Source organism: Chlorocebus sabaeus, chromosome 22, assembly GCF_047675955.1.
Source record: "Chlorocebus sabaeus isolate Y175 chromosome 22, mChlSab1.0.hap1, whole genome shotgun sequence".
Lineage (NCBI taxonomy): Eukaryota > Metazoa > Chordata > Mammalia > Primates > Cercopithecidae > Chlorocebus > Chlorocebus sabaeus.
Window position 1 is genome coordinate 79,223,761 of NC_132925.1, and position 23,636 is coordinate 79,247,396.

Consider the following 23,636-nt stretch of genomic DNA (forward strand, 5'->3'; position numbering starts at 1 on the left):
GCTCAGTGCGGTGAGACTGGCCCCTGACTTTCAGATACCAGTTGGAAGTCTGGGCCTCTGGAACTTCCAACTGACTGACTGTAAATCAGGGACCCCATGGTTCCTTCTTTGAGTTCAGTCAATTTGCTTGAGCAGCTCAAAGAATTCAGGGAAATACTTAGGTTTACCAGTTTATTACAGCAAATATTACAAAGGATACTGATGAAAAGATGCATAAGGTGAGGTATGGAGGAAAGAGCACGGAGCTTCCATGCTCTCCCAGGGCTCTCCCAGGGCGAGCCATCCTCCAGGAACCTTCGTGTTCAGCTATCCAGAAGCTCCCTAAACCTTTTCTTCTGGGTTTTTACAGAGGCTTCATTATGTAAACATGACCGACTAAACTGTTGACCATTGGCGATCAACTTCACCTTCAGCCCCTCTCTCCTCCTGGGAGATTGGGGAGTGGGGCTGAAAGTTCCAGTCCTGTAATCCTGCATTGGTCCTTCTTGTGACCAGTCCCATCCTGAAGCTACCTAGACTCTTAGAGGCTGCTAGCTACCAGTTAATCATTAGCATACAAAAAGACATCACTTTGGAGTTTCTAAGGATTTTAGGAGTTGCATGCCAGGAAATGGGGTTGAAAACCAAATACATATTTTACAGTAAAATAAATAGTCAACTATTTTCTAATTTCATCCTTTTTATAATCCTTTCTCTGTTTTTCCATAGAGTGATCCATGTTCATCAATTTTGTACTAGGCTGTTCCTGAGTTAGAAAAATGAAATCGTTTTCCAGGGATGGTGTTTTTTAGTCATTTACAAAGTGCGTCTTAGTCATTCACAAAGTAACTTTATTGTGTATTGGCATCCACCTGATTAAAAAGTCATTCCTTGGTGCTAGATGGATTTGGCTTGTCTCAGCTATGCCATATGCCAAATTCCCTTCAGCTTCCCTTTCCTGCCCCCGGCCCTCCATGGCGTTCCCTCAAAAGGAGGACGCGGAACATTTCAGGTACCTTGCTGCTTTGTGGCCCTGTTACAACCAGGAATTGTTCTAGTTTTGAACTCCGTTTTGCTCCTTCCTTCCTTTTAAAAAAAAATTTTTTTTTCTCCTTAATTTTGGAGATTTTGCTAGAATAGTTCTCTGGGGGTGCTCATGTTTTTGTAATTGTAGGCAAGGTCAGACAGTGTTTACACTTGCTGTAAATTGCTATTATATGAACACAAAACCATTTGAGAGAAGCATTAAAGAATTAGAAGGTTTATAGTTAATACTTAATGAAAATTTTCAGCTTAGCAGAGATGACAAAATAGATGGGTACAAATAAGTACCTGACAAATAGGGCCTTGTGGATTTGAGTTAAGGTGGCACCTTGAAGTGCAGGGAGAGTAAAGGGGAAAGGCTGTTTTGTTGTCCAAGTGCAAACTTCTGCTTGAAAATTGCTAACTCTAATCAAGGAAACACTGGTAGGGAGAGTGGAGTATTTTAGAAAGATTTGCTCAGAATCCATCTTGGTGAACATTCAATGAGGAACAATTTCAATGGCATCCTCTCTGCAACTAAGAATCTGTAGTAATGGAATTTACTTTCTTTAAGGTGGTATATGAGCTGAGTTTCTTATTTGAATTCTATCCATTGTCTTTTAGACTTCAGCTGTGAGGACATGTCGTTCAGATTTGGCCAACATCTCATCAAGCCCTCTGTGGTGTTTCTCAAAACAGAACTGTCCTTCGCTCTTGTGAATAGGAAACCTGTGGTACCAGGACGTATCCTTTTTTATCTGGCGAGGAAAAATAAAAGTCTTCTGAGCCTAACCAGCCAAATGAATATAAATATAAGATTGGCCTCCAGTCTGTCCAAAAAGGTAAAGAAAGAATCCATCTCCCTCCCATTTTGGAGACACCAGGTAAGATGTTACACACATTTATTCTGAATCCAGTTGGTGGCACCAGCAATATGCTTGATCAATGTTGCAGAACTTCTGAAGAGAGTTGCTTAGCAACCGTGGCTTTGGAGGTGAATTTTTGCTTGACCTTTTCACTATCATAGCTGAGTAAATAAATAGGTGCTTCTGAAATGAGCCCAGTGAATATCACGGGCACTTGGTTTTCAACTTATCTGTTGTGAATTTTAATAGTAGCTTGGGTGGTGCCTTTGTGATGTGGAAGCAAGATATGTGCGGATTTGAGACTGACTTTGTTGCTTTACCTCTTGGAGATCATGCAAGTTGTGCGTTTTATTTAAATTTATATATATAAATATACTTAAATTTTTTTTTAAAAAAATTAGGACCTGAAATAACATTTTCTCTTGGGAAAACTACCAGCTTGTAGATCATCGGCCAGTGTCATTGGTGGGTAGAGTTGTTTTATTTCCCTCTGACCACTGAGTTGTGGTCTTTCCTCCTATAGACTTCAGCAGGAGCTTTATTCTTTTGCGGTGGGAATAACAAGTATTGGTGAAATGCTTGGGGAGTTGTTTTTATGTTGTTGAAAGTATCACCCCTGATTGTGTGCATATGAATTTTGTACTGACTCTTCAGGATGTTTTTCTCTTTCCTCCTTAACTTAGTTTACTAAGCAGAAGGTAACAGAATAAAATTTAATATTTTCAGATAATAAGTATTTTCCACACTAAGACATGATTTTGCTTTGAAAAGAATTTCTTAGTAATTCCGAATGTACAAATATGCCAAGAGGTTTTTCAGAGTAAGCAACATTTTTTTTTTTCAGTGAAAATGTGGAAAGTGCTTGAGAACTTCATGAATAATCTTCCTTTCTAGCCATATAACTATTGTATGCTGGAAAAAAGAATATAAATAAGAAAAACGTGTACCAAAAGATAATTGTGATTGTATTATGGACTCCCAAATTTCTGGAATCCAAATTCTAGTCAAATAAATTGTATTAATTTAGAAAACCAATAAGCAATAATCTAGTAAATATGTAAGTTTTTCTTAATATTTAAAGCTCTTCTTTTAAATGTATAAAATGAGTCTAAATAATATTAGAAAACTATTTTCTTCTGTTTATTGAAAAAAGTACTGGAATGATTTAGAAAGGCCCTAGAAAACAGAACAGTTTTTTAAGTTTAATGCCAATTGTGTATTGAAGTCTTTTTAAAGACCTGAATTTCTTGAAGTAACATTTTATTTTGCTGTAAGTTTGTGGTGGGCTTTTTCCTTTGGGGTTTTTAAAAGCAAAATGTCTGTAAATTAAGGTGTTAAAAGAATATGATTTAAATGCCATCTCTCTCTACATGCCAGCTTTAATTGACTTTTAGAAAAGAAATAAAGGGACCTGGGATGAAAATGTGAATTTAGACAAGATCTGTTTGTCTAAATTCACTCTCATTCCTATGAAAATGAGAGGTCACAGATGCACTACCTTTTTTTTTTTTTTCCTCCTTTTGAAGCACAGTCTCACTCTGTAGCCCAGGCTAGGTTACAGTGGCGCGATCTTGGCTCAGTACAATCTCTGCCTCCTGGGTTCAAGCGATTCTTGTGCCACAGCCTCCCAAGTAGCTGGTACCACGGGCAGGCGCTACCACCCCGAGTTAATTTTTGTATTTTTAGTAGAGATGGGGTTTCGCCATGTTGGCCACTTTTTAAAATGATTACTAATGGAATGAACTCCTCTTTGTAGTTTTTTTACTCATACCTTAAGAGTGACTTGATATTTCAGACTTTTTAACAAACTCAGAAAATGTGATGTATAAAACCAGGGCATATGTGAGTTTGAACTCAAGAAAAGTAGAAATGTCTATGTTTAGGAAAATATCTGTAGTGTGAATAGTGCGCAAGTAGTGAATACCAACTGGTTTCTTTCTGGATGGCATGGTGTCGCCGTTTGGGAAATGAACCCTGTTCAGTTACTATATATTTGAGTAAATACTTGGAGAATATTTTATTAAAATTAACACACTTCAGTTTGTTTGGAAGGTAGCAAGAAGGATCCAACCTTTTCTGATTATAAGAACAATGAGAACCGGAGCATTTTTAAAATCAGTATACTCTGTAAGGCTAATTAACATCTGCACTATTTAAAACAGTCTCAGGCCAGTAGACAATGTATTCAGACAATCCTTCTTATGTGATGATTTTGTAACTTTTTATTTTACTTTACCTTTATAAACTCTGCCATGTTACAACTGGGAGACACATCTTAATAAGGTACTCATTTGCTTGCGGAAAGCTCTAGACTTTTGTCCTGAGATTTGAGAATGGAAGATGTGGATAGCTCTGTCCACTAACATTTCATAAATAAACGGTGAGATGTCTGGAGTGGGCTTTTATCTTCCTCCAGTGATCTATCCTGCCTGCCCTAGTCTAGCCCTTAGGTGTGGTTCATGTAGATTTATGATGTCTCCCTGCCTCTGGGCTTTTCCAATCCAGCCTATAACTTTATCTGAACCACAGCCCTGACCATATCATTCTTCTCTTCCCTTGTGAATAAACCAATAATGAATGTCTGTTTTTTGAGGATAAAGTCCAAATTCCTTAGAATAGTTTTTAAGGACCTTCATTGTACTGGCTCAGTCTCCCCTCTTTCCGGCTGTTTCCTGAATATGTGTTGTACTATCCCTTTACCATACTTTCTCCTGCCTCTTGCCTCAACTGGAGATTCTCCCCATCCTTTTCATTTCAACTGAAGTGCTTTGATAACTGTCCCACCCTCCTAGGGAGAAGAACAAAAACAAAACCAGAAAACCCTTTCCTCTTTGTGACACTCATTTCCTAATTTACATGTTGATTCATTCAACACTTTATTACTGAGCTCATACTCCATTCCAGGTACCATGACCAAACACATAGTCCAGTCTGCCTCGTATCTGAAGTATGTGCATCCCTATTTCTGCACCGAGTCTTTCCTTCCTATGGGCGGGACCTGCTTTTGCACGTCTCTTTTTTCTTAGCATCCAAATGTATTATGTTCACTGAATCTAAAGTGAGACTGGAAACATCAGGAGCATATGCATTGTTCCAGTTAACGGAATAGGGAGACAGGGTGTGCTGAAATCCCACCTCTTCCCTATTCCCATGCACAAGGCCAAGTCTTGTCACCACTTTTTTCCAGATGTTTCAGTATCGTGTCCAAGCTAGATTTTCCCAGCTTCCCCCTCATCCTTTGTCCATTACAATTCTGTTTACAAATGTGTGAGTGTAGGGAGTTAAATCTAAAAGCAGTGAATGAATTGATGGCAGATGGGAAAAGATTCTTTGCCATTTCTTTACATGTTAATTTGTGAATGGACCAATCTGTGTTTTAAGGGCAGTATATTGGCATCTTTATGTAAAATGGAACATTTTGTTTTGTATGTTTGATGAATTCTTCTTAAAAATGGCATTCAGGTGCCCTTTGGGGAGTGTGCCATTCATGAGAGACTTGTAAATGTCATCTTTGAACTTGTGGCTCTTATAACATTTTGCTGCCCCCCACCAACACTTATTTCTTATGACTTTGCTCACTGACTTTTTCATAGCTTTCAGAGAAAGAAAAAGAACTGTCAAATCAGGGGCCAAAGATATGCTTTTGAAGCAGGATGGTTTGCTTCATTCTCAGAACAGCCACTTCAGTCCCTCCTTGTTCCCACCTGAAGCAAACACTTCTGTTCCTTGCCAGCACTGTTTAAAGCCTATTGAATAGGCTTTGGCTTCTGTGGTGCAACCCTTAGAATAATATGTCAGAATGTCTTTAATCCATTAATTTCTTGTTACTGGAAAATGCTTTTCAGTGTTTCTTGGTGATAGAATCATTTTGAAGAGTACACATTCAGAATTCTGCAGCAAACATTTTATTCATGTGTCTCAGTGCAGCCCAGCTATTGTCCATGACTTAAATAAATTTGAACCATTATGGCTAATACTTCTCCTTACCCCTCCTCCCTTTGCTTTGTGCTGTGTCTATCTCTCTTCTTGAGTTGAGCATGAAAATGAATTTAAACATCAGTGGTATCCATTTGAAGACTGGGGCTTTTGTTGTAAATAAAATTATTCATTTGTTCTGTTGTTTTCAGCAGAGAGTGTATTGATCTCTGCATTGCTATTCTGAATGGCATAAGGAGCTGCAACATGAGGGAGACACAGCAACATTTGTGGATGAATTGAATAGGGTGTGTGATGACAGACCGAAACCTTGCTCACTGATCATACTGTATTCTACAAATCATTCATCAAGAGTTTATTGAATCAGTTATTAAAAAGAGCAGATTTTTCCAACCAAGACCATCACACGCAGAATGTTACCAGGGCCAAACAACATTAGGATGATGCATGGAGGGACAGCCTTACAAAGTATATTTGTGAGAGAATTAGACCAGGTAACTTAAAGAACATTTCTGCTGACACATTAGAAATAAAAAGTTTGCTACAATGCAAACTGTGCTCCAAGATCCAACTTCAAAAGGTAAAAAAGAAAACTCTGACAACTGTCTTTTAATACAGAATATTAACTTTCCAAAGAGCAATGTTAAGTTTCCCCAGTTTTCAGACCGTTACCATGTTGAGTGCTCCTGAAATAAGTGGAAAAATAATAAAAATAGCTTCATTACTTAACAGTGATTCTTACCAAATAGATGCTATAGATAAAAGCGCCCTTTTAGTCGTTCCATAAAAATCAGAAATGTTTGTCATTTCCTCAGTGGGTTGTAATCTTGTGAATTCCTTTAATTGTTCAGGAAGCTGCAGTTATTAGTGATCTTCCATTTCTCTAAAGAGTTTCTTTTTAAACCTTCCTGTACATGTAAAATGAGCACAAGAGCTATTTTAATATCTTTATTGCTAAAGATAGGTTTTTGCTCTGAAAATTGCCCTAAGCACATGTCTTGTCTTTGCTCTGTGCATGCTTGTTGTATATCAGTCAGCTTAAGCTTTTGGAAGAGAAATGTTCAAAGACAATCTTGCTGTCTGATGTAACGGGGCAAGTTGGTTTTCTTGTGGTCACATTTTTTTCTTGACTTCATTTGGCAGATGGTTGTGTTCAAAGACATGCATTTAGCAGTGATTGTGAAGTTGGAGCTTTCTTTTTCCTACTTCTGTGGGAAAGGTTTCCATAGGAATGTGCATCTACCCTTGGGTTATTAGAGTACATGGCCACCAGCTAGAAGCAGCTTCTGATAGTATTGGCCAATGGGAACAAAGGAAGTTATTGGATGCTTTCATCATTCGAAGTTGACAAACATCTTTTTTCAATGTCTAAAATCCACCACAGAGAATCCTGCCAACTCTCATTGTAAGACAAACTTTGTGTGACCATCATCCATCTTGACTTGCCATCTAAAGAATTACGATGCAGAAAACAAATTCATTTTATCTCACATACCAGCTGATCAGTTGGTAGTGAGCTGTCAAGGTTGAGGACTCAGGCTGCATGTGGGGTCAGAAGGCAGTAACTGTCATGGGCACTAGAGGGGAAGGGGAAGCCCTCCTTGCTAGTCTCTTCCTCTCTCAAGTTTATTTTTTGTTCCTGGAGCCGAGACTGACATCTTTATTTTTTATCATAGACAGAATGATGGATTGTTGTAACCTGATGCTGAAGGAATTAAGTAGGTACTTTGTATGTGTGCAAGGAAGGTTTGAAATTGGATGGAGAAAAATGCATGGACTTTGTGCACTTTGCCCTGGCCCCTTCAAAATGAAGGTGATATACCCATGAAACACTGTTCCTGAGGCATGTACGTGTTGGTCTCTAGACCTCATCTGGACTCCTTCCTGCTATCTACCTTCTCTTCCTTGACTCTTCTGGCTCATTGCTGCCTGCTCTCTGCTGAGGATATGCACGTACAAAGTAGCCTTGTGGTTCACTAGGTCACTGTTGCTTAATGACGGTTTTAACTGTCTTTCCTTGATCTTTACCTGTCTTCCACACTAGGGTTACCCTGCTGTGAATGGGATGGGGTGCGTTGGCCTGACCTGATTATGCATTACAGGATAAAAATTCAACTGTCATTTTCATCAGGTACATTTCTCAGAATTGCATAAAAGCTGTAGAGTCACTTTTACAACCAGAAATGCATATCTTTACAATCTGTGGATCTACACAGAATATAAGTCTGTTAATGTAGGTGTGTGTTAGGGGAGAGGAATATTAGGGATGTTCTTTCTCCAATTCTAGCAAATGGTAGAATGATAATTATATGTATCTAGATAACACTTTGAATATTTCTCATATTGCTTTCATGGGTATCCTGTAATGTGGAAAGCTGTTCAAAATTTCTATTTATTTCCACAGTAACTTTTTCAGGTAGTTTTAAACTGTCATGGTTAACAATTACTGAACTCTGTTCATTATATTCTGGGCATATTTTTGACCTGCTTTCCATGCAAGTCATCAGATTTTAAGGAACACGAAAAGACTGGTCATGGTGTTGCCGGCCTCGCACTTCCTAAGGAATATAATTGTAAGTAATGAATGGAATAATAATACATCATTATTTATGAGAAGTGTCATGTAATTAACTCAATGCAAAATATATTCTAATTTCCATTTGGAATGAAAATAGGTTTGTTTGAACATCAGTAGGTAGTTACTGATTCTTTTATATTTTCATACACATATCAAGACTGTTAAAATCTACTGAGTACATATACGTGGAGTTTTTACAACAGTCAAGATAGCTTTCTTCTAATAGAGTCTTATGTATATTCCTTATTTTTATTATATATACATAATTCGTATATGTATTCAACTCTTAGAATTAGCATAATTAATTTATATTTATTGCAAATTAATGATCTAATTTATTTACTTAGCTGCCATTTCCTTTCTCAAACTAATTAACTGAAAAAATAACCATAAATTTGCAAATAGCTTCTGGGCACAAATCCTAAGTTGGACTTATCCTTAAAAACCTCTACAATACCAGATACCTGAAGTGGTTTGCAATCTAAACTATCTTTATGAGACTTCTACTACAGGCTTTAAATATATTTCAGGAGCCTTGGTTTAGCTTATATCTATCTGCAGTTGGGGGTCAGGATATGGGTAGATAAGTCTTAGGCAGTGGAGTTAGTTATGTTTATGTGTAACAATTGGTATGACACATGGTACTGACCAATATCAAAGGTGGTTCCTGAAAGCTGTCTGCTGTGCCAGACATCAACATATTAATTTCTGCATTGTGGGGATGTCTGGAGGGTCCCAGGGGAGGAAGCAAAGAGATGGTGAGCAGCACGCAAGGGTAGTAAGTAATACTTCTGTATTTCAATATTTTCATAACAGGAATGGATATGCCAGTACACATGGTCTCTGTAGCAGCCCAGATTTTAGAGGGAGAAAAACAGATGGAAGAAGCTCCTTTATATCCCTAAGACCAAGCATGTTTTTTGTTCTTCAAGACCATTAAGTCAAGCATAGTTGTAGACTTGCTGATGAATTAAAACCAGCAGAACTCTTTCTTTGGATCAAATGGTCATCTTCCTCACACTGAACTTAGCCTCCTAACACTGGTTTAAGGGAAAGCTTACTTGTAGCATGGAGGATACTGAGGCAATGTTCTTTCTTTCCCTTTCGTATATGTGTTTGGGGTAACTGTGGCAGTGGAGAGTATATTTATGCACATATAACTAATATCTTATATTAAAATAATTTAAAATAATTAAAATTATATTTTATGACTAACAATGCATTATTGGAGTCAATATTTTGTTTCAGACAGGCACAGTGGTGCACACCTGTAATCCCAGAGTTTTGGGAGGCTGAAGCAGGAGGATCACTTGAGGCCAGGAGTTTGAGACCAGCCTAGGCAGCATAGCTGGACCCTTTTCTTCAAGAAAAATTTATTGGCTAGGCGTGATGGCATGCATCTGTAGTCCCAACTGCTTGGGAAGCTGAGGTAGGAGGATTGCTTTAGCCCAGGAGTTCAAGGTTATAGTAAGCTATGATTTGCACCACTGCACTCTAGCCTGAGCTGTGGAGCAAGAACCTTTCTAAAACAAAAATTGTTCTATCCTCATTGGCCTATGAGTGGTTTAAATGGGAAAGCTGAGGCACAGACCAATGGTGGCTCTAGTTCATGGGAGTCTGGGCTTTACCCAGGACTCTTGATTCTCATTCCATTGTTCATTTCACCCTCTCTGGTTGCATTTCACATATGCTGCAAAAATCTATGTACTGTGGGGTGGGTGTCCTGAGAAGTTCTTCTCTCTAGAGTTAAAACCTTTCCCATTAGCCCCATTTTCTAGTGTTATATTTTCCTAAAGCTTTACTCTGCCATTTATATTTTTATGGGCATTTTTCTGTTTGTGGTTTTATTATTTTATTGTAAGCTTCATTATCATTTAAGAATAAGACCAACCTTAGTGACTTCTGAAAGTCTAGAAGGTTTAAGCCTTACTCTCCAGTGCCATCTGTATGAGGCCCAGCAGTTTAGCTTAGCTAGCAATGTAATTTGCTCTGAGATAAAATGAGTCCAGGAGGAGCTAAATTCATCTGGCTCTCCAATTTTTCTCTTTCCTGATAGGTTTCGAAATGCCTAAAGTTATCAAGAGTTCTTTTTATCTTTAAGATTAATTTCCAGTTCAAGAGATTTGTGTGCTAATACTTTAAAAAGTTAGCCATGATACCCTTCCATTCGCCAAAGATGATTGCTTTAATAGTTGTTAAATAAGATGTGTCAGGATAAAAATAAATCAACAGGAATTACATTAAAATCTGGAGTGTTTCACATGCAGAGGCCTAGAATACTAGTTAGTAATTTCTATTGTGCTTAGGGAACAAATGACTCTAGAAGCCATTTCTCAGGGAGTCCTCTCTGCGGTAATGTAATTGAAGTTCAGGAGTGCAGCAGATGTTGCGTGAAACTTTTCCTACTTCCCTGGAATAAACAGCTAAGGCCTAAGCAGGAAGGCTGACATTTGGGGACAGATGCTCCCCATATCCACATTACTGAGAGGCAGCAGCAGAACCATTCCTACCTCACGAAACCATACCTCCACGCCCCCAAACTGCAAAGGGAGAGAATTCATGAGGATAAAGATCGACAGATGAAATGAGGAGTGTTGAGATGCTTTCTTCTTCCCTCTTCTGGAGTAATTACTCCCACTGCCTCGAAAGTCACGTCCCTCGGGGGATGCTTTCCACAAAATGACACTGGCATCTTGTTCCCCGGCTTGATACTACGAAGCTGCGGAACCTGCAAGCTGACGCGGGCACTATCACGATCTGGGAGTGCAGGGAGGTACAATTGCTTTTGGAGAGCTTCCCATGTGCTCTGTGGAGTTTGGAATCGTACATGAGTGCCCAAGAGTGCTTGCTTCTCATCTTTGCATTCCTGAATGTAAGTTGGGGCAGGGGAGGCTTGTTGGGGAGGCCTGTAGTAGCAGAACAAGAAGTCACCGAAGAGGCGTAGTATTCCTGGGAAAAAAGATGAAAACAACTTTGCTACACTATCCCGCCTTTTCGGTAGCCCTTTAAAGAAGCCCAGAAGAGCTAACCTCAGCAGGTCCCCTGGTTCCTGTACATGACCATGAATGTCAGAGTAGAAGGCAGGCACCACTAGGTTGCTCAGGTAGGTACTGGGCCAACTGACGTGCTGGCCTATCCAAAGAGGGGATTGGGTCATGGAACACCAGCAGATCTAAAAGGGAGACATGGCTGTCCTTTTGTAAATGAATCCTCAGAAACAAATGGGGGTGAGACTTTACTACCTTCCTGAAGAAAACATTCCTGTTAATTCACCAGTGCAGATTACCGTATTTGCAGAGGCTCCCAGCAGATGGAACTGGAGCTAGACCAGGGACACTTACCTGTCACCTGTTTGTCTTTGTGTGTGTGTGTTGTGTGCATGTGTATGTGTGTTTCATTTTGTGTTTTTGTTTTCGAGACAGAGTCTCACTCTGTCACCCAGGCTGTAGTGCAGTGACACAACCTTGGCTCACTGCAGCCTTGAACTCCAGGGCTCAAGTGATCTTCTCACCTCAGCCTCCTGAGCAGCTGGGACTACAGGTGCAGGCCACCATGCCCAGCTAATTTTTGCATTTTTTGTAGAAATGAGGTTTCACCATGTTGCCCAGGCTGATCTCAAACTCCTGAGCTCAAACAATCCACCTCAGCCTCCCAAAGTGCTGGAATTACAGGCATGTGCCACCGCACCTGGCTGCCTGTCACTTGTTGACAGGCAACCTGTTACCAAAGACCACTCTGCCTTTAATGCTAGCATAGCTTAGCCTCACTATGGGGGAAACATCTGTAGAGAGCTCTAAGTAATAAAAGTTGCATCTCAAGTCTGTGCTTGGTAGGATATAAAATTTTGACAGAACCAAGACAAGAATTTTAAAATGGAGAGATTTACAATTATGGAAAGTGACTACATAGTTATACATTCTGCCCGAGATATTGTTAAAGAGCCAGAAAGGGATTCAAGGTAGGGTGGCTGAAAAATGAGGGCAAAGAATATAATGGTAGCACATCTTTGTCCCACTAAGTTGAGATTCTTCAATTATTGTTTATACAAAGAGATGATATAAATCTTAAAGAAAAAAAGGGGTTGTCAGTCAGTACATTAGGCAGGATGTGATTGCTTTAATTCTTAGAGTCAGAATCTTGCGTATATTAGATGGTTGATAAATATTTATGGGATAAATTTAATTTTGTTTCAAAACAGGATGGTTAGGTAAAGGAATATTTAATTATTAAATATTTTCTGAAGATCTACTCTATGTCAGGTTCTTCTCATCTTTTTCATTTCTGATCTAAATTTGGCATGCTCTTAAGCCAACAAAGTATCAATGTAAGGATTAAATGCTATTGGAACTTTTTTGCATGGCAGCAGCCAGAGTGATCCTATTAAACATGTTGAATCTATGTCACTTCTCCGATTATCCCCACAATGGCTTCCTACCTTCCTCTAACTAAAACCAAAGTTATCACAGTGATTGACAAGGTGCCTACTTGCATTCCGCCATCCACCCCCTGCAATCAACCATTGCCCCCTCTGATTTCATCTATTACTATTTTTTCCTGTAGTGGGTTGAATGGGGATCTCTCAAAAGAGATGTCTGTATCTCAATCCTTGGAACCTGTGAATGGTACCTTATTGGGAAAGGAGTCTTTGTGGATGTGTGAGTTTAGTATCTCACCTTGAGGTAGGGAGATGATCCTGGATCAGCCAGGCAAATCCTACATCCAATGACAGTGTCCTTATAAGAGTGAGACAGGGAGATTACATGGAGAAAAGGAGGACACAACATGATCGTGAAGGCAGAGATTGGAGTGATGTGGCCACAAGTCAAGGAAGCTAACAGCTGTCAGAAACTGGAGCAGCAAAGAGGGAGTGTGGCCCTGCTGACACCTGGATGTCACACTGCTGACCTCCGAAACCGTGACAGCATCAATTGCTGTTGTTTTAAGCCACCAAATTACCAATTCATGGTAATTTGTTACAGCAACTACACACAACTTTCAAAGCTCCCCACATTCGCTCTGCTCCAACCACACTAGATTCCTTCTTGTGCATTGAACATTCTAAGCACACTGCTGCCTCATAGCCCTTGAACTAGCTGCTGTTCCTTCTTCATGGATTGCTAATCCCCCAGATGTACATATGCCATGTTCACTCAACTCCTTCAGACCTCTATTCAGATTGTGCTCAAATGTCACAGAGTAGTCTCCCATTATCTTAAAATTGCACTCCCACCACTTAATATTTCTTTGTAGTATTTATACACTAAAGTACTATATAATTTATTTGTGTGTGTGTGTGTGTGTGTGTGTGTGTGTGTGTGTGTGTCTCAGGCTGACTAGAATGTGAGCTCTGTGAGGGTAGGGATTATTCTCTGGTTTATTCATGAATGCATCTCATCTGCCTGGGCAGTGCCAGGCTCATAGCAAGTGTTCAGTAAATATTTGTTAAATGAATATTTGCTAGATGAGTGACCCTGGTTGTCCATGTTGGCTTTTCAGCTCTAAAGCTAAAAGAGGACAACGGTCCTCATTTAACAAGTAGAATAATGTGGTTAAGTGCTCACACCAGGCAGTACACTGCAATGGTTAAGATAGTGTCAACCTGGATTCTATGTACCTAACACACATGCACACATGCTTGGAGACATAACTAATATTCATCATTCCAAAGTGGCCTGCTTTGAAAGAGAGAGAAGTAACAGGTGGTTTGAGCATGAAAAATACTCAACCCCTCCCATACCCAGCACAGTTTTCATAGATTTCCATGTGGATTCCAGCCAGGCTGATGAAATCAGTTCTTTCCCTGGCTGAGAGAAATCTAACAGAAGGGTTTGATAACTCATCAGCTGGTGAGCTTTGATTTCCCAAGATTGTATATGCCACTGTCTTGCCTTCCTCAGGAAGTCTAGAGCAACTCTGTAAGCAATTTCTTCAGTTTAGTCAAGTTTTTATGGCCTTATCATCTTAGCTTCTCATGCATACAAATTGCCTTACATAACATGCCCTTTTGTAGATCTCTGTTTCTTTCTGATGATACCTTTGCTGAAACCTTCCAATTTATTATTTCTACAATAATCAAGGCAATTTCCATTAGACAGTTTTAGTTTGTTTATTCATTTATTTCCTAGAATTGTTTAAAAATGATTTAAGGTGACTATGATAAAGTATAGTAAGATTAAGTGCTTTTAAAAAAGCAAATTACAAATTTCAAGAAGTAAAAGGAAAGTAAGATGGACCAAAAGTGAGATTAGTGCATCAAATAGATACAAAATAATTATATACTTGCTAGAGATAGTGATATGGTTTGGCTCTGTCCCCATCCAAATCTCATCTTGAATTGTAGCTCCCATAATTCTCACGTGTTATGGGAGGGAGCTGGTGGGAGATAATTGAATCATGGGGATGGTTTCCCCCATACTGTTCTTGTGGTAAATAATAAGTCTCACGAGATTTGCCGTTTTTATTAGGGTTTCCCCTTTCACTTGGCTCTCATTTTTCCTTTGCCTGCTGCCATGTAAGATGTGCCTTTTGCCTTCTGCCACGATTGTGAGGCCTTCCCAGCCACGTGGAACTGTGAGTCTATTAAACCTCTTTTTCTTTATAAATTGCCCTGTCTTGGGTATGTCTTTAGCAGCATGAAAACAAACTAAAACAGATGGGTTACAAAGTTGGCCCTGAACTTTCTAGCACCAACCTAAGCCCTGAACTTTCTAGCACCAACCTAAATAAGGGAAGACCATCCATTCTTGAGGTAAAAGTAGGCTGATTGTTCAGAAAAATGCAGAAATCTGCACAACACCAGAGATCAGACAATTTTCTGTGAATTCTTCCTCAAGGAGTTGATGCCAGAATATGTAATTGACAGCATTCTCAAAACATCCTTCCAATGCACATGGAGGCTCTTTCTCAAAAATATGTTCTGAGTCTGGTACTCAACATCTCTACTACTCCTGCCAAATCTTGTCTGAACTGGGTGCAGTGAGCTCTCGGGTTTCCTTGTTTATCATTCCCCCAACTGCAGTCTACCACTATCCATCCTCCAGTCTACCACTATGCAGCTGACATAGATTTTTAAAAATACAGAAACAAGAACATGTTGTTCCTTTGCATTAAGAAATTATAGTTGTTTCTGGATGGGCATGGTGGCTCATGCCTGTAATCCCAACACTTTGGGAGGCTAAGGCAGGTGATCACTTGAGGTCAGGAGTTCGAAACCAGCCTGGCCAACATGGTGAAACCCTGTATCTACTAAAAATGCAAAACTTAGCCAGGCATGCTGGTGGGCACTTGTAATCCCAGCTTCTCAGGGGGCTGAGACACAAGAATTACTTGAACTCAGCGGGGGCGGAGGTTGCAGTGAGCTCTGATCATGCCACTGCACTCCAGCCTGGGCAACAGAGTGAGACTCCATTTCAGAAAACAAAACAAAACAAAACAAAAAAACACCTTCTGGTTGCTGTTGCTATTTCTTTCACTTAAAGTAAAATCTGACATCCCTCTGACCTTCACCTGCCACCCTCTGACCTACACAGGGTCCCTGGTTTTCCTCCTTCCGATTCCTGTTCCCTTGTCATCACTTACACACAGAGGCCTTCCCTGACCCTACCGTAGAACTCAAACCATGGAAACGATGGTTACAAGGCTCTCCCAGTCCTGTTTCTGGCATTGCTGAATGTACATGGGAGAAGAAAGAGCTCTGCTTGCCAATGGCTCTACTGCCTCATTTACTGTCTTTGGGAACAAAACATTTGTACTTGGAAAAACTACAAATGAGCTTTGGACAGGGAATTGGAGAAATGTATTTTAGTCCCATGTGGGGAAACTTAAGTCATTTATTCTTTTTTGTTTCATTTGCTCATATGAAAATAAAGGTATTTTCAGCTATGAAGCCAGGTATTCGCCTGCCTCCTGGGCTCTTTTGAGAGAATTAAAACAAGTTGATACGGAAGTCAGAAGAATGAATAAATTTGGCATATTGGAAGCATGGTATAATAATTATAATTTTTTCATTGTCCAGTATCCTGATGCCTTAAGGTTGATCAAGGGCATGGGTCTGGGAAGGGGCATTATATAATGGTAGCCCTAAATTTGTAAAACAAACTTAAACAGAATGAAAAACATACTGCATTTCCATGTGAGCATCACATAGCAACTGGAAAAACCCAGACTCAATTTTAAATTACTCATTTAAAAATGGCATTAAAATAACACCCTGGATTTAAAATAAACCAAAAAATTTATAGGCGTTTGATATAAGCCTTTTTCCTTTTTTTCTCTTCTATGAGGCATGGTATTAAAAATCAAACTCAACCAAGTAAACACACCTTTATTATTTCTACTGTTTTTGGTACTTGGGAAGAGGTAGGTGTGTGAAAAATGCTGGTGTTCATTCATGGCTTAGAGTTGCTTTGCCGTAGTGGTTTTAAATTAAACCCTCAGGGGGTTTAGATGAGTCTAGATGCTCAACTCCCATTAACCATAATGGGAGTTACTGTACGTGTCTCACTCCTCGACAAACAACATTGAAAAATGACCCTTTAACACCAGGTTAGTGTCCTTCTTTTTGAACTAATTTTAATGGATTTTTTTTTTTTTTAAGCGAGGCATCTCTGCAATCCTGGGGGCAATGAGACTACCAACAATTCGGCAATAAGCAGTAGACCTTCATTTTGGAGTGTCCAGCCTGTACATGCTGGGAAGATTTGGACTAGGACTGACACGCTCTCTAGACTAGATGTTTCTCTTTCATTTAGTTTTAAATCGCACTACTGTTTCTTTCTTTAATCTCTTTCATCTGCAGCTCAGCCTCCTGATCTAATCCGTACACAGGAGGTACTCAGCATTAACGTAGTTCTGATACTACTGAAATGTTATGGAGAAAAGGAATTACAGTTGATCCTTGGAGAGCGCAGGTTTGAAATGCGTGGGTCCACTTACGTGGATTTTTTTTTCAATAAATACATTAGAAAACATTATTGGATATTTGTGACAATCTGAAAAAACTCAAACTATATAGCTAGAAATATAAAAAAAATAATAAAGATGTGTCATGAATATATGTAAATACTAGTCTGTTTTATCACTTAGTAGCATAAAATAAACACAAACAAGCTTAAAATTTATTGAAACGTAGGCACACAAACCAGTCTGGACATGGTGCCACTTGCAGTTGAGAGGAATATAAACAAATATAAAGATGCAGTATGAAATCATAAGTGAATGAAATTAACTGTAGTACGTACTGTACTAAAATAAATTTGTAGCCACCTTGTATTGCTGTGGTGGTGAGCTCAAGTGTTGGGAGTATCTGCTTAAAACTCCTCACAACACTCACCATCTCTGAGTGAACTGATGATCACTCCAGTAAATTGTGTTTCACAGTAAGAAGTGATCTCTCATGGTTCTCATTTATTTTTCTTTGTGTGTGATGCATACCATAAACCTGGAATAATACCATGGGAGTTATATGAAGGGTCACCAGTGATGCTGGACGTGCTCCCAAGAAGCAAAGAAAAGTCATGACATTACAGGAAAAGGTTAAATTGCTTGATGTGTACCCACAGTTTTAGACAGATGATTCATCTTGTAAATAGATGATGTCAAGTTATGGTATCTATATATAGTATAATATTGTAAATGTATTTTCCTTATGGTTTTCTTAATATTTTCTCTAGCTTACTTTAAGAATATGATACATAATACATAAACAAAATATTTGTTAATTAAGTGTTTATTGGTAAGTCAACAATACTCTACTAGTAGTTAAGTTTTGGGAAGTAAAGTTATATGTGAATTTTCAACTATGCAGATGGGGTGTGATACAGGATCACTTGCCCCTTAATTGTTCAAGGGCCAACTATAAATGTATTCAAACTATTTGGTATTTTTAATGCAGTCTACTAATAACCAGCGGATGAATTGCTTGACTAAATAAAAATTTTGTTTAAATTATATCTATGAAGCCACGATCTAGTTTATATCAAGTGTAACCCATTTTTAAACCTTTCATTTATTTTTTCTAATCATAAGAATATCTGCCCACTGTGTAAAATAAAAACCGTATGTAGTTTTATTATCCAGAAATAACCTTTGCCAAAACTGCAGTTTATTCCTTTCTACTTTTATCTTTGTTCTTACATATTTCTCTAGAAAAGAGAAACACTTTATAACATGATTTTAACCTACTTCATTGTTGACATTTTTCTGACACTTTAATATGTATATAAAAGAATTTTTTTTTTCTTTGAGACAGTCTCACTCCATTGCCCAGGCAAGAGTGCAGTGGTGCCATCTCGGTGCTCACTGCAACCTCCATCTCCTGGGTTCAAGTGATTCTCCCGCCTCAGTCTCATGAGTAGCTGGGATTACAGGCCACCATGCCTGACTAATTTTTGTATTTTTATTAGAGACAAAGTTTCCCCATGTTGGCCAGGTTGGTCTCAAACTCCTGGCCTCAAGCAATCTGCCTGCCTCTGCCTCCCAAAGTGCTCGGATTACAGGCATGAGCCACTGCGCCTAGCCTGCATATATATGAAATTTTTAACGATGGTATAATATTGTGCCACATGGATCTACTATAATTTATTAGTTATTACTGACTTTTCGACGTATGTGTAACAAATATTTTGGTACAGAATCTTTGGTAATGTTTCTGCTAAATTTCTTCAACTGGAATCATTTACTTGCTATAATGTTATGTGGTGTTTAAATTGACGAATATTCCCAAAGTTATTGTTTACTAGCACTGCATGAGTGTACACATCTCATAAACTTCAAGAATTAGGTTTTTTGTTTTGGCCTATCCTTTGCCAAGTTGATAGGTTTTACATATCTCATTGTTTACATTTTATTATCTAATTGCTAGTAGAGTTAACTTTTAAACATATGTATACATTACCTTTATCAATAAGTTACCTATGAAGGTGCTTTGCTTCTTTTTCTATTGAGATATTTTTTAAAACCCAATGCATTAGAGATCTTTTAGGAATTAACTCTCTACCTATCGTATTTGTTGCAAATACTGTTCTTTTTTTGGTCCCAGCCTCTTCAGTTTCTTTAAGATGTTATTAACATGTAGAAATGTTATCACAGCTATGTCAACTTGGTTGTTTATGAGTTTTTTCTGTTCTTGTATGCAAAATCTATCCTGAGAGTAAATATTTATGCATAAATCACAAGAAAATTCTTGTGATTTTTTGAATGAGTTTTCTTTTTTCTCATTTTTCTTTTGCTAGTCTACTATCACCAACAAGTTCATGGAACTTCATAGGCATGCTTTAAAAATTCACTGTATTTTCCTGGCCACCCTTGAAGAAGGTAAAGAATGCTATTCCCAAGTTTATAAATGGAGAGACCAGGACTGTCATGATGAACCGGGCAGTATGGTTTTAGAAGCACAGCGGTGTTTTCACATTCTAACTAACTTCTTTATAGAACTCCTAAGTTGGTCTTTATACTATTAATTGCTAGTTTCACATGTTTCCTGCATAGGGGTAATATTGAAAAGATAGATCTTGGGGATTGTGGCACGACTATAATGTGTCTTCTGAGTCATAAAATGTACTATATTCAACATGATGTTACACTGCTGTTTTACATTCTAGATTATGTTTAATATAATTCTCATATAAATGCTTTCTGCAATATTGTAATTTCTTAAAAATGATAAGCCGTATATGGCAATTCCCAGTTAACCAGGTTATTGGACTGAAGACCATCCTTTGGCTGTTGATGAAGAGCAAAAAAGCCATAGTAATATCAGTGGGTCACCTGCCTGTGGTTCTAGGGAGGTGGGTGTAGAAAGACACAGGAAGTAGCTACTAGTATCCTATGATTCCGATGCTATCTAGAAGACAACTGATATTTAATGGAAGGAATAAAACGTCTAAGAATATGTGAAAGGTATAGTAGGATGTAATGGAAGGATTTTACATGTATTGCATCACATATAGAAATAATATAAATCAGAAAGATATCTACAACAAGTTCTGTGTTCTCCAATCACCTCTTGAATGACATTTATCAATTTTTAAAACTGAAATAGATAAAAATTTGCACAAGTAAAAATATATTTAACTTAACCCTAAAATGACATTAACTCTTGAGCCTTTATGACTATTCACCCACTTTTTTTCATTAAGAAATACCTTGGAATTTGTCAGCTTAACAACTTCTCGACATGTTTTTATAGCCAACATGCAACAGAAATTACATTAAAGAATTTTCCCTGTCTGATGTGACTTTGAACATGAAAGAGTTTTGAAAGTATGCTGCTATCCAGCCTCAGAGGAGTAGAGATCCAAATGATTATGTTATCTTAGCTCCCAGGAAGTTGAAGTATGTATCTCAATTGATTTCTCAATTTACTGAAGCCTCAGTTATAACTATCCCTATTATAACATGGGTGTAATTGATCATTTTTGCTCAAGTGATGCCTGTCATCGTCTCAGTTGTGAGAACATACAATTCAGTATAGAGATGTTACTCTGTGGCAGAGATGCTTCTTGCAAAGCCAGGTCATCATTTTATTTATTTATCTAACATATAACATGTATGCTGTGAGATTATTCTAGGCATTTGACAAATATTCATTTAACACTCATGAGCAACCCTATCAGGTGGGCACTCTTGGTATCTCCATTTTATAGATGAGAGAATGAGATAATCTGAGCTAAATGGATGTAGACCAAACAGCTATTAAGTGGTAGAGCCAGGTTTCAAATCTAGGTGGTCTAACTCTAGAGTCCTTTCTCTAGACCAGTGGTCCTGGAGGCCCTGAAGGTCCCCAAGATCTTTACAGAATTTGTGAAGTAGTTCCTTTTCCAACTATATATCTATATGAGGCCAACTTCTTTCTGTGCTTTAGCGAAAAGACATCTCATGATAGATTGCACACAGAAGCAGAAATAAAGATGCAATTATCTTCTATCAAGCCATTCATTAGAGATTTGTCACTCTTCACCCTAATTTTTTTTGTTTTAGAAAATATTATTAAAATATTAACATGTGGGTTTATTATTTTAAGTAAATGAATATTTTAGAATTTTCTCAGTTCTAATTTGGAATTAAATAGCAGTAAATATAGTCATGTAAATTCAAGCTCTTTGCTGAAGTCAATTTTTCAACAGTGTAAAGAGGTATAGTTTGTGTACCTCTTTTGTGGTACACAAACCATAGAGGTGAGGTCCTCTGAACCCACAGCATGTTTCCGCACTCCTTTGTCTCAGCTCCAGATTAGCCTGCCTTCCCCACTATTTTAGCTTTAGTGTTCATCTAAAAATGTGAGCCTTATTTCCTGAAAGCAAAGGTGATTTTTGCATACCCAGAGGCAGTATCTGTGGGTTGAGGAATATAAGCTATAGCAGCTCAGGGTCTGGATGTGAATCCAAGGTCAGCTGTCTTACAAGAGCAAGCCCTGGGAATTACTTAACCTAGGTTTCCTTCAGTTACCTTATGCTTCAAATGGGCGGTAATAGTATTTACCCAGCGGGATTGTTATGAGGATCATATGCGTTAATATATGCAAAATGCTTAAACTGTCTCTCGTGCATATGAAGCATTCAAATATAAGCTCCATTACTGTTAAGTTTCTATTGTTATGAGGATTGTAGAAGAGTCTAATGTGATTTTTGTGTTCTACAAGTTTTCTTAAAGTTTCTCTTCTCATTTCTGTGAACTTTTTTTAAAAAAATTAAATCCCAACTTTCCCTTTGTAGATTGTTTTCCAAAGCAGAGCCAGGTCTATGACAGTAGCCTTGATCTTTATTGTGTGGTTAGTTCTCTTTGGGGTGAGGTTGCTCTTGAAATGCATTTATCTTCTTGTAAGCCCATAAATACTGATGTTAATGGTATTTAACATCCTCCTCCCTGGACGAATCCCCTCAATTGCTTGCAATTCACATCCCGTAAATGTACAGATTTTCCTTCCTCCTCCTCCTACCACATCAAGTGGTGCTATTTGTGTTCTGTGCCAGGGACAGGGGCAGGATCTCCTGCCTTGCACCGAGCTCTGCAGCCTTCCTGCCAGCTGCAGTGCACATCACCTCCCACTCTCAGGCCCACAGTTGGTTTTCTTCCCAGCTTCCACTCACACTAGGATGGAATATTACCCTCTTATAATGGCTTGTTTATCTAGCAGCTCCCCATCGGCTCCAGGTCCGAGGCTTTCCTCCAGGCACCACTCCGCTCCTGCCTGTTCATTTGTGGTGCCCACTGTCTTGTCTGCCTTGCCTCACCTTGTCGGTGGTAGGTCACTGTCCCTCCAGGGAACGCGGTAACCAGCTGCCTTTTATCTAGTGAGGTGGCCTCTGTTCACATGCTCTTGTGACAGATTACAGCCTGGCTTCCCACCAGGGACTCCTCTGAGTGAGACACCAAAGGCTGTTGTCAGTGTGGCTGTTGGTGGGAGAGTCCTCCGTGTCCAAAGATACCCTTAGCATTTTCATGTGTTTGTAGGAACGTTTTCATGTGACTTCTGTTTCTCCTGATGGATCTGGAAAGATTTCTCTCCTCTCAGAGACTTCTAGGTTGTCTTACCGACATTGAAGGCAAAATGGCTTATGATAAACACTGGAGGATTTTTGTCATTGTTGTTCCACCACTTATAACTCTCATTTTTATGATTTTTTAAAACTTTATTTTAAGTGCTGGGATACATGTGCAGCATGTGCAGGTTTGTTACATAGGTCAACATGTGCCATGGTGGTTTGTAGCATCTACCAACCCATCACCTGAGTGTTAAGCCCCACATGCATTAGCTGTTTATCCTGATGATCCTTGTCTCCACCTCCTCGACAGGCCCCAGTGAAACAGGGGAGCTCCCTTGACCACTTTGCAGGAGGGAACTGAAACTACTCGTTTCACTCAGCCCACCGCTGGCCGCTCCTCACAGGAGGGAGCGTGCAAGGAAACGAGTGTGGGAACCGGAGTGAAGGAACGCTAGAACTGCTGGCTGCTTCTCTCCGGCAGGAGCAGGCCCTGTGCAGGCCCCATGGCAGCGTCCAAGTGTGTTACAATGCTCTTTAGCCTGTCCATCCACAGACAGCTTAAGTGTTAGCCAGCTCAGTGAAGAGTCAGTGTGACAGCCTTTTTGCGTTTCCACACCCAGTGCATCCTGAATTCTTGTCTGGCGTCCAGGAAGAATCAGGTCACACAGACAGATTGAAGGGTAGTGTGTGCAGAGGATTTTATTGGGTGATGAAAGTGGATCTCAGCAGGATGGGGAGCTGGAAAGGGAATGGGGTGGGAAGATAATCTTC

General features: G+C 39.1%; 1 protein-coding gene across 8 annotated transcripts in view; it reads left to right on the plus strand.

Annotated features, from left to right (window-relative positions):
- The window catches only part of FHIT (fragile histidine triad diadenosine triphosphatase), a 1,488,394-nt gene that overhangs the window by 681,132 nt on the left and 783,626 nt on the right, over positions 1–23,636 (plus strand). For all 8 annotated transcript variants that reach the window (XM_073009985.1, XM_038002532.2, XM_073009982.1 and 5 more), the window contains one exon: positions 1,627–1,746. In XM_073009985.1, coding sequence (XP_072866086.1) covers positions 1,644–1,746 — 103 coding nt within the window. In that variant the 5' untranslated portion in view covers positions 1,627–1,643. The remainder of the gene's footprint in view (positions 1–1,626; positions 1,747–23,636) is intronic.